Source organism: Acanthopagrus latus, chromosome 22, assembly GCF_904848185.1.
Source record: "Acanthopagrus latus isolate v.2019 chromosome 22, fAcaLat1.1, whole genome shotgun sequence".
Lineage (NCBI taxonomy): Eukaryota > Metazoa > Chordata > Actinopteri > Spariformes > Sparidae > Acanthopagrus > Acanthopagrus latus.
The window spans coordinates 9,183,209-9,194,887 of record NC_051060.1 but is presented as its reverse complement, the minus strand read 5'-3'; the positions used below and the strand labels follow the sequence as shown (position 1 = coordinate 9,194,887).

Below are 11,679 nucleotides of genomic sequence, written 5' to 3'. Positions count from 1 at the left end.
GCATCTCAGACCAGCTGACAAACACAACATCAGAAAATGCTCCAGAAATCAACCAACTGGCTGCTAAAGTATCTTAAACTGGTAGCTATGGATTACAGAATAACTAAAGTTGCAACATTATCCCAAACAGGGAGTAATACAACATACTGTAATAACTGCTAACACACAAATTGCTATAAAACAAGGTAAATCAAGCGGTTAGTTCCACCCTCTCATCAAAATATGATAAAACCAAAATGGCCATGCCCCAAAAGCTGGGTTTATACTTGGCTCAGACTAATTTGTCCTCACAACAGTTAACTTTCCAATCAGCTTCAGCTGTACTTCATGCTAACTAGCAATGCTATTAAGGTAGGATGGTGAACATGCTAAATACTATGCATGCTAAACATCTGCTTGTTAGCATTGTGGTTGTGAGCATGTAGCTCAAAGCACTGCTGTGCTATGAGCCCAAAAATGATTGTAAATATTCATTTTCCCAATGATATAAAACAGAGGAAAGCAGCAAATCCCCTTCTTTGAGAAGCTGGAAGTAGCCACGCATATGCTAATTCACTCAATGATTTAATGATGAATAAATTAACTAACTGTGTGAAGGTGGCATTAGATTCCTGGTGTTTTATTCCCTTAGGAGCTCTACCCTCCATATATAGGCCTTGTATGATTCAGCTGTTCAAATAAGTGTATAACATGAAATACAATAAGTGAAAATACACAAATACAAAAACAGGTAAGTCAGCTTATTATTGCTGCTCAATCCATGACCGTGGTCCAAAGCCATAATGTGTAGACACACACACACACACACACACACACACACGTCTATAAATTCACTGTTACAGGCTGAGTCTAATCAGAAGGCCTTACAGAGATCTCTTCTTCCTCCCCCGCCTGTCCACATTTAATATTTAATGAGCAGAGAGCAGCTTTATAAGGACAGTGGGAGTACATTTTTAATTCAGAAACACTCAAATAATTATACAAATATTAACCACTACAGTTATTAAATTATTAATTAATATTGTTGTCGACCTCATTCCCCTCATCACTGATCACACATATCCATCCAGGTTCTCCTATCATCATTATTTTCATTATTTTGGTTCCATTTTTATTGATTCGTGGGTCACTAGCTTCTACGAGCTTTGCAGGCTGTGCAGGGAAATGTTGCATTGCTGCACACTTATCTCAGCCGGGAAAAGTGTGATTGGTCTTGTTTTTTGAGGCAGCCATACTGTTGAGAAGCAACACTGAGGCCAACAGTCAGCGGACTGTAACTGGGCTGATGCTGCCCTCTGCTGTACGAGGACGATTATACAGCTTCTTCACCCGCTCAAAGCTCAGTCTCACCTGTAAAATGCTGTGTATCCACTGGAAATTTTCAGTATTCATCAAGAGAAAGGTTTTATCCCAACTTCCAGAGAAGGCAATGTGCCACTAAGCTGCTCATGTAGCCGAACTCTACACAAGTAAATATTATAGTTTTATTTTGTTTATATGTGGCGGACCCTGCCACCTTTCCAGATTCAAACAATCTTCTGGGCAACTTATTTTCCTGGTGGTGAGAACAGCTTGCTTATTCAGTTATGGAAAAAAATCAATATTTTTCAGTTTGTATTATCACCTCATTAATATTTCAGTTCTAAGTTTGACTTTCTTCTCCAAAACTACATAGTGCCCTTTTAAGGTTACATTTACTTCCTCTAGTTGTACAGAGTTCTGTCTGTGGTTGTTGTCAGCATGAGGAAGAATAGATACATTATTTGATCTGATAACAACCAGCCTGTTTATATTTGATGCTGCCTGTGTTTGCCCTCTTTTATTGTCTCCAGGTTTAACATGAACTGCTATTAACTGGGGCAGAGGAAACTGATGTAGGTCACAGAGAAGTGAAAACAGCATCTCCGGTGAGCCTTCAGACACAGTGTCAGATGAAATGCTACATTCAATGCAGAGTTTTCATGCAAGGTTAAGAATGAAAGTATGTCTGCTGGAACAAAAACTGATTGTGGCTTAAACATTGGGTTACTCTTACTGAAGTCTCACCCGTTTTGCAACCGATGCCAGTCTGTAACCAGTGACCTAGCACATTCTTTTTGGTCATGCAGTAAACTGGACACATATTGGAAGAAATATTTTGGGAAGCGGTGGGAACCCTACCCACTCATAGCTATTCTTGGAGCGACTAGTTCTTCTTCTCGTGCAAATAAGCATGATAAAAAAAAACAAAAAAAACCCGCTGTTTTGTTTGGATTGGTGATTGGAAAAAAAGTTAATCCTGCGTGTGTGGAAAATGGAAGTTGATAGACGTGTCGAACACATTACATCTGGAAGTACTGAGACTCCATGATGAAGGCAGAGGAGATGTGTTTCATATGAACTGGGACCCAGTACGCCAGTACGGAAAAGACTAACATGCTGTGTCTTTTTTTTTATTTTTTATTTTTTAAAAAAAAAGGATGAAACATCTTTGTATTCAATTCATTCATGACTGTGGTTATTGTTACTGATACCTTCTGGATGTGCTTGTTTTTGTTTTATCCTCTTTCCTTTTCCTCAAAAATAAGAAAACATATCTCAGATAAAATAGGGTTACATTACTGATTAACCTACAATATAAAGCAGGCGATGAATCATAAGAAATACCTAAATACAGGAGTGGAAAATTTAAATGCTGAGTGGTTTAGTTCAGATGTGTTTTACACCTCCTATGTGGGAGCACCATCATCACAATACCAAATGACAGGATATGTATTGACAATATCATCTTTACTTCAGTGCCAGGTTCCACAGACGATTTATCAACCAAGGGCATAGGTGTCATTTCAGTTTTATAAGGTACATACATTAAGCTGGGGATACAGGGGTGCTGCCTTAAAGGAATTTTGCTTAAGGAATCATGCTAATTCCATGCATTGTAATAACTCAAAACATAATGGACTGCTAAAAGTCAGCTGCTGTAATGGTTTTATTAGTTGGGACAAATGCACATGTTATAAGTATTGATGAGTATGTGTAATCTGCACCCCTCTGAAGTCTACGCCAATGTTACCAGCACACCCTGTCGATTTGTTTTCTGCTTAAATCTACCAGAAGTCCTCCATCTATCCATTTTCCAAGCCACCCTCTAGTGATCTTTTAGGGGCTGGACCGTCACCCAATATTCACTGGAAAAGAAATGTGTCTTTTAAAGCCAAAAAGGCTTTTAGGACTGTTCTGCAGCTACCCCTGCTGGTACAACGATAGACTCACACAATAATGCCTAAACACAGTATCAACAAAACCTGCTCTCATGTCAGAACTCATCCCCAAAACCCTTTAAAAAATCAGAAGCAGAAGCAACTTTTGATTCAGCGATGCTTATTCTATCATCTTTTTATTCTGGAGATAAATTTTGATTTACATCTATATATACATGAATTACAAATTTCAACAGTCTTATTACATGATCATGGATAAGTAATTTACAGGTTTTTAATACATCTTTACTATTTTTTTTCTGAGATTACAGTATCTTGCACTTGCAAATTCATGTTATAATCTCAAATTAACAATATAAACCTTGTTTAACTTATTATAATAAGAGTGGTCAAGTATAGCAGACTAATATTTCTTAAATTGCTAACATTTTTCAGCTTGTGCAGTTCACATTTAAGTCAACTTGACTCTGAGGTGATCGGTTTCCTGACTTTTTTTCTTTTTTTTTTTAAAGTAAAGTCAACTTTTGCAATCTATATAACAGGCATCATCCTAAAAGAAAACATGTATCTCTTCCCCTTTATGTACTTTCACTGGTGTGAGACCTGAGTGGAGTACTCTAACAGACGTACATTATAGAAGCTAGAAGGAAATTCACATCTGAGCTCTTTGACGGGACTCAGGAAGGTCACGTTTGTGTTGCTCAGCCAAGTCAGGAAGCTCTTCAGGTTTGGATTGCAGCGAAATCGGTTCACACTGAGGTCGAGTGCGCTGAGAGAGCGAAAAGCAGTGGGGTCAGGCGAGGCGATGAAGTTGTTAGACAGGTTGAGAACCTGAAGACTTTTTGGTAGGATGTCAGGCTGCAGATAGGTCAAGGCATTGAATGAGAGATCCATTATCACTACTGACCGGAGACCCTTGAAAACGTCCTTAGGAAGAGACTGCAGTGCATTGGAGCTCAAGTTGAGAACAGTAACATCTCTGAGGTTGTCAAACAGATTCAGGCATTGCCCCTGAGACCAAATCAACTGCAGAGAGCTGCTGTGAAGATCGAGAGTTTGGAAATTATCCAAATCAGCTGCTGATACTTGTTGATTGAGTATGCACTTCCTGATGGTGTTTCCTCCATAGAAGAGATGCTGGAGGCGCTCCAGCTGAGCCAGAATGGTGTAAACACCCCCCAGGTCTGTTAATCTGTTGTCACTAATGTCCAGATGCATGGCATTATCGGCAAACTGTGTGAGACTGAATACTGATGAGGAGGTCAACTTGTTGTCGTTCAACAGGAGATAATCCAAGCTGGGTAGAGACGCAGGGAAGCCAAGGTCTCGCAACGAATTTCCTGTTAGAATCAATGCTTTCAAGTTGACAAGTGCTTCAAATGAGCGAAAACCAAGTACACCAATGTGATTGTGAGACAAGTCCAGCACTTTCAGGTTTGTCAGAGAGGCAAAATTGTAAGAACGGATTTCCCCCAGCAGGTTGTGTGACAGGTTGAGCATTTTTAAATGACCCTGAAGACCCTCAAAGGCATCCCTGTGGATCTGGTTCAAGCGGTTCTGAGAAATGTCAATAGTTGCGACCTCTTTCAGCTGACTAAAAACCCCTCGTTGCAATGAAAAAATCCTGTTTTTCGACAGATCCAAAGTGAGGATGGAGCTGTTCTTCAGGCCCTCAAACGTGCTGCGGTCTGGATCAGGGAGATTATGGAATGAAAATCCTCTACCTATGTGTCCTGACAGTTTGAGACAGAAGATCTTCGTCCCCTCAATGGCTCTGAAGAGCTGCTTTAATTCACGGATACTGAACCCGTTGTTTGACAGGTCGAGTGTCTGAAAGGACATTCCCCTGAAAGGGTTCCCACATGTCTGCCAGTCAAAACCTGGACTAGACATGGCCTTAAACAGAACAGAGTCCAAGTTCAGAACCTCGAAGTGCTTTCCCCGGAAACCAACCAAATCAGACTCACAGATGTTGTGAATCATGTTCAGCTTGAGATTCACATCTTTCAAATTAGTCATGTTTGCAAAGAACATTGCAGGCTGGAGTCTCTTAATCTTGTTACCAAAGAGGTCAAGAGTCTCTAAATTAGACAGTGGCTCCAGGTAGTTCTCCATCAGTATGGCGTCATCAAGGGAGCAGTAATCCAGGTAGAGGTTCTTCAAACCAGACAGTCCCTCGAAAGCATTTGGTTCCAGTTGAATGCCTTTGTTATAGCCGAGCACCAGCTTCCTCAGACGTCTTTGTCCACTGAACGCATTGTTCCTAATCACAAATGCAGGAACGTGCTGTTGACCGAGGTCCAGCTCCTGCAGCTCCTTCAGGTCTGACAGGGAGGTGGAGTTGATCTCAGCAATGCGGTTCATCTCCAGGAACAGGTGGGTGATGTTGGGAGGGAGAGGAGGAACTGAGTGGAGATTCCTGGAGGCACAGTTGGCTACAGAGCCGACGATGAGGCATGACGGGAAACAACCTGGCACCTGCGAGGGAAAATTTGAAACGTGAGTGTTTTTTTAATTAATTCAACCAATAATAACTTCAAGGTTGATTGTTGAGTCAAATTCCCAACTTGGGTGAAGAGATGAGAACAGGAAAACACACAAGTGACAAAACTCAACACTAACATTATTTTTAGTGATATAGTGATAATACTGAAATACAAATTATCTTTACTTGTTAAATCAATTGTCTGTCAAAAGCAACACAATCACTCTTGCAGCAGCTGTTCATTAAATTGTACACTACTGTACACAGTTTAAACACAACAGTCACAATTAATGTAGGATACAAACTGCTAAAGAGAAGCCTGCTGCACTGTCACACCAAAAAAGTGTCTCATGACGATCAGTACCTAACATTTATGAGGTTACAACTAATTAAAAGTCTGGTTTAGTCAAAGGCAATAAATCCTTGTTAATCAAATGATGTCTCCCTTTTTATAGAAGTTGCATTTTCTAATAGAAGACATAATAGCATCTGTTTACAGTCTGTCATTAGTCTGGAAGTAATTCAACACCATTATTCATCATCTCTCCCTTTATGTAATTGTGTCCTTTAGGATACAGTCTTTACAGATACATCTTACCTCTTTTAGCAATATTACCCAGTTACTAGACATGTTAAAGCAAAAAAAGAAAAAAAATTTAAGAAAATATGCTTTACAAGTAAAGTCGCCTTGTCTTCAAATTTAAGGCCACATTTCTATTTTCATAGTTGCAGTATAAACAAAGTGTCCATTTACACATCTCTATTATACCATATGTCCACCTACCTGTAGGAAAACACAGATGACGATCACCTGAAGACAGAGCATCCGCATCTTCACGCTGCCTGCCAGAAGAAATCCAACTCCAATACAACAACTCCAATAACGGTGCAGTCTTGGTAGTAAACCAGACCTCTAAACTGCAGAGAATGTTGGCCACCTTTTATCTGAAATCTTTGCGTCACTTGTGTTGGTCAATGCATTGACCCCGTTGTGTAAACATGACACTGAGTGGAATTTCCTATTATTTGGCCAGATTGACATGAAAATGGGAAGTACACTGGTTCACTTGCGGCTGTTGCTATGTAATGTATGTTCTGTTGTTGTGTGTTGATATTAGGCTGACACATTGTCTTGCTTAATTGGCAGATTTATTTCCAAAAATCTGATGTTGACAGGTTTCTATAGTTTTGTTGTGTAAATTATGTCTGGAATATTGTTTCCAACATTGTATGAAAGATTCAGACGATGTTTTAAAATATATGGATTTCAGTGAAAACCTTTTATATCATTATAGGAAAAACTGAAAAGATACCATCTCAACTACAAATATACTTAAGATGAAATCCCAATGGATGTCAAAAATACAGAAAAGGACACACAGTTGTTATTTCAGGTATACATTTTCATACAACATGAAACAAGTGAATGTTTTGATCTTCCATCCAATTTATGATTATCTTATTATTATAAAACTTTGTGTAGTGTATTTCAGTGTGAGTAATCATCACATATAAGATGTTCAGCATCTTAAAAATATTCCAGTAATTATGTAATCCTGCAAGTGATGAAATGATATGTGAAATTCAGTTACACTGATATGTACTGAACAAATTTGGTGAATTTGATGGGAAACTGCTTTAGTCACAGGATGTGTTAGAAAACATTTGGTCTGATTTTGCTTAATGTGTAGCCAATGAGTTAATCATTTCAGAGTTGCTATGTTTTTCCCCACTATTTCCTCAAAAGGCTCTTCCTCTTTCACATATCAAGACCTTCCAGGTCGTAAAGTAATGTCAGCTCAATCAGATATTAGTGATATTTTGTTAGTAATATTAAAATTACTCCAATTCTACGCTAAATATAACAATATAACACTCTCAAATGGGCTTCTTTGCCCAATAAGTACTTTTACTTTTGAAAGTACATTATACTTTATTCTTGAATGAAGGAATTTTAACTTATTGTTACAAGGTGAATTACTTGTGTTGAAGAGTACTTATTCAACCACTTACCTACTCACAGTGGGCAATTGTGTTCCAGCTTGTCATCTGTTCTCTGTTCTGTTTGAGAGTCTGTTCATCAGCATAAACACTCAACATGAGCTACAAATTATACATTCCAATGTAAAATATGAGATCTAAACAATGGTATAAAAAACTGCTTACACTACAAATGCTCTCAGTGAAGGTGGGAGATGAGGGTAAAGCGATTAATCTTGAGCACTCCTGTAATATTCCTGCGATTACTTCAACATCATAATCAATTAATGTCCAAATTAAGCATAGCTCGTATAATATGGTGACTGCTTAATTCTAATTATAATCTGCCGAGTGCAGAGGTGCGTACGTGTAGTTTAATCACACGTGGCTGGTGAATGTCACAACCCCAGGAGAATGAAGCTATGTTAAACACAAAACAGAGAGAGAGAGCGAGACAGAGGTTGACTGACATTGTGGCAACAATACCTCAGATTCTTCTAGAAAAAGCTATTAATCAAAATTTCAGGAGCAACGGTTTCAAAAAGACATGGGAATATAAGATGTAACCGAGTACTGTGAAGTTATTTAAAAGTGCTCCATGTCTCTTTTGGTCATATAGTTCTAAATGTGTGCTGTCTGTCTTACAAACCTACCATATCTCAAAATACAAGTCTGTTTTGCTCTATTGTTTTGAATACAAATGTAAACAGATGGCTTTAAAGTACATCTAAATCTCTGCCTCTTTAGCCCCTTTCACACTGCCCTTTCAAGGCAGGAATTTTGCATTGATATTCCGCCTCACCGTCTGTATAAAAGTGACCTTACACACAACCGACATCTTGCCTCTGTTGCAGCTCTGTTAGTACCTCCACTGGTTGATCAGAGGTGGAATGAAACTGGCCCCCCATTCCGCCTCTGATCCGCCACTGGAGGTAGTAACGGAGCGGCAACAGAGGCAAGATGACGGCTGTGTGTAAGGGTAAGCTGGGACACAGGACAGGGGTATGTCCGTCTGATGGCGTTCAATCTGACAGCTAAACAGATCCTTCACTCATCAAATAAAAGAGAAATGTCCCAAACTTCAACCAACAAAGCAAAGTTACTAGACCAACAACAGTAATTTGGTAGCAGGTAGTGTCTTCAGCAACTTATATGAGTGGAAGAAAAACAAATTCACACATGGAAAATTTGCTATCATCATGTCTTATCTACCGTCACTTCTGCCCGAAAAACAGCGTCGGTCTCTGGCAGCTGGAGCCAGGCAGCTTCATGGTTGATTGGTGATGATTATGTGATGTGATTTTGAGCAGTAACTCGGAATTTCTTCGTCACCTTCTACTATTGTGTTGTTGTAGTTCAAAAAACAAGTTTAAACATGATAAGTCACTGCGATGATCAGCCCTCCTTACTGAGTCTTCAGTAAACTTCCCCCTAGAAAACAGCACCCCTCTCCACAAGTGAGCGCCAGAGAGGGTCTTCATTGATGTGACTGTGATGTTACTTAGACCAGGAAACTTTCCATGAAGCATGGTGGGTCAGGATCTCAATCACAACACATTATAACAGCATCCATATGACATGAGCAGTCAGCGGATACATGAAAACAACACACAGATCCCCACATTATAGTGTGTACTGTCACGCAGCACTTTTGGTTCCGCAACAGCGGCACGCTGTATGAAATGACACACTGCAGCGTCTTCATACCAGCGCTGCTTGGTTCAGTGTGAAAATACAAAGGCGGGACAAAGGCGGGCCTTGATTGCAGTGGTATTGCTCTGTGTGTGAAAAGGGCCATTGTTTGAATACAGGCCTTTAAAAAAATGACACAGTGCAACTTTAACTACAGTGGGCAACAGTTTTTGAGGTCAGCTCACTTTTACTTTGAGTTTTTCCATTTCCACTCCTTTATTACAATTCAAAAGCAAATTCTGAATTTATCTCCGGGACTGTCATAGTAAATTAGCTCATAGGCTCGCTAACTCTGGTACAGCTAAGAAACAAACAAAGAAATAAATAACAAACATAGAAAAAAACAAAACAAAACAAAAAAACCAAGAGGTGAGGGTTACATACTAAATGTTGTGAAGATGACATCTAAAATAGCACAAAATTAAATATTAATCAAGTTCAACTGTGTTAAAACCGCCGGCTACAAGATTGGCCTAGCTTACATGGTCTGTTTATGCCACTGGACAGGCTGTAGAAAAGAATCCCCAATATTATATTATGTTAATATTTCATAGACTTGAGGTAATTTAATACTTTAAGTTTGAAATGGCAGTCCAAAATACCTATGTATGGTTGTCTTCTATGGTGGGAGAAACTAGAATGAAGTTAAGTTACCTTAAAACATGTTCAGGGTGTAGCTTCCTCATGGAGGGATTCTGACGTTTTAACAGGACAGGTAACGGTCGACCGTTAACCGTTGTATATTGCCACGGTTCGACACTGACAACCGATAAAATCCTCCCAGCGTGAAGTAATAGACATATTTGATCGATTAATAACATTGTACCAACTGTAGAATGATACTAACATTGTTGGTGCTGGCTGCCCAGCGTGTTAAGTTGGTGTAAGAGGCAGCAGCAGCGCTCACTGTCAGAGGGAAAGGGGGCTGGACTGGACTGAGGAGAGGAGTGACTTTCTTTCAAAAATAGTACGCTTCATCACAGCAGTAACCGGTTCAGCAGCGGCGGCCGGGTATGGAGGGTGTGAATCATGGCTTACTACGGAAATAAATAACGGGGCCGGGACGATATTATTCAAGCCAATGAGGAAATACAAAAGGCGGTGAAAAGAAGAAGCGGCCATCTGAAGAGAGAAATAAACCGCTAGCTAAAGTCAGTGCCACACGTTTCAGTGTTGATGTTGGTATTTGGCCACGAATACCTGCCGAAAAGTACTCCCGGTGAGTAACCCTCGTCTCACTTTTAAGGGTTATAGCTAGCATGCAAACAGGAGAGGAGAAGTTTTGGTTTTAGTTTGAGCAAGTTTCACTTCTAATGTGCCGTTTCGCCCGAGTTTGAGAAGTTTAAGAACACGTTCAACTCGGTGAATTTAGGTGAACAGGGAGTTAAACTTTTTTTGCAATATGGCCGCTCAGATGTCACACAAGCTTTCCCAGAAGTAGGCAGAACTAAAAATGAGCTTTGACTCAAGTCTTTGATATTCATGGCAGCTCAAGAGACCGTTCAAATACTGTGCTTAAAAAAAATCTCTATCGCGGTGCCTGTCTCCGTGCTGAGAGTTGTAGTAACGTTAGACTCGAGACATGCCCACTTTTCAAATCAAAACTACTATTGGTGTTTGACCTGTACGTAGCAGCGCTGTTCTCTTGTATGGGAGGAACGTTATTCCATTCAAAGATCTGACAATTTTACGTTACCTGGCGTATCGCCAAACATACAGGTTTCGTAGTATATAACTCAATACTTAAATGGAATCATTACTATCCGCTGTGGATTTCGGCAAAGCTTTTCCAGTGGGTGTGATTGATTGAAGTGGCATGCTGCGTGTGTGCACAATTAAAATGCCACAAGCTAAATGGAAACAGATGAAAGTTAACTAGTAAGAGTCATGAGGATAATTAGTCAGTATTCGGCTGGTTAATTAGGTTAAATTAAGTGGTGTATGAATCACAGCGTATTTTAATGAATCAGCATTCTAATGAATCATCCTGTCTGACTTGTGGGGTCAGCTGAAATGATTTATCACACCCCCGGCCTGCCAAAATGTGTTACCAGAGATGGTCCAAGCATTTCTGGAGCTCATGCAGAGAGGCAGCTCCACCCCCGCAAACCCCTGCACCCCAAAATGTGTTCAGCGCATTTACACTACTCAAAATTATTAAGGGATATTGGGATATGGGTGCATGTCCATTCATTGTCACGCTCAAGTTCAGACTCAAGCTTAATGTGCCTAAAGTGCACCAAAGGGCAGTCCAGACTCTCAAGGCAAACCTTTATTAATCATGTCTGTGCAAAATAGCCTGTATAATGGCAATTATCTAAT

The 11,679-nt window shown here is 39.8% G+C and overlaps 2 protein-coding genes across 12 annotated transcripts in view; one reads left to right on the top strand and one right to left on the bottom strand.

Annotated features, from left to right (window-relative positions):
- Positions 1-3,343: 3,343 nt before the first annotated feature.
- On the bottom strand, positions 3,344-10,089 carry LOC119012661 (toll-like receptor 5). 3 transcript variants are annotated; one of them, XM_037086681.1, is made up of 4 exons: positions 10,012-10,089; positions 7,699-7,758; positions 6,470-6,528; positions 3,344-5,678 (listed from the first exon to the last, which is right to left on the bottom strand). In XM_037086681.1, exons 3-4 carry the CDS (start codon positions 6,515-6,517, stop codon positions 3,789-3,791), a joined length of 1,938 nt encoding a protein of 645 aa, XP_036942576.1. In that variant the 5' UTR covers positions 6,518-6,528; positions 7,699-7,758; positions 10,012-10,089; the 3' UTR covers positions 3,344-3,788. The 3 variants fall into 3 exon arrangements, with proteins under 3 accessions (XP_036942576.1, XP_036942575.1, XP_036942574.1); XM_037086680.1 differs by lacking the exon at positions 10,012-10,089 and having other exon boundaries at positions 6,470-6,603; positions 7,699-7,717; XM_037086679.1 differs by lacking the exons at positions 7,699-7,758; positions 10,012-10,089 and having other exon boundaries at positions 6,470-7,647.
- Positions 10,090-10,134: 45 nt separating this feature from the next.
- The window catches only part of dtnba (dystrobrevin, beta a), a 44,718-nt gene continuing 43,173 nt past the window's right edge, over positions 10,135-11,679 (top strand). For 7 of the 9 annotated variants that reach the window (XR_005072552.1, XM_037086690.1, XM_037086688.1 and 4 more), the window contains exon 1: positions 10,436-10,576. The gene's annotated coding sequence lies outside the window, so the exon portion shown is untranslated. Of the gene's footprint in view, positions 10,577-11,679 lie in introns of all 9 variants that reach the window. The other 2 variants (XM_037086689.1, XM_037086685.1) reach the window with 2 other exon arrangements.

What these genes read in the sequence shown, in the direction of transcription:
- LOC119012661 (XM_037086681.1), bottom strand. Translation starts at nt 6,517, where the DNA reads ATGCGGATGCTCTGTCTTCAGGTGATCGTCATCTGTGTTTTCCTACAG. An exon ending in TCATCTGTGTTTTCCTACAG is followed by an intron (nt 5,679 to 6,469) that starts GTAGGTGGACAT and finishes TTTCCCTCGCAG; the next exon opens with GTGCCAGGTTGTTTCCCGTC.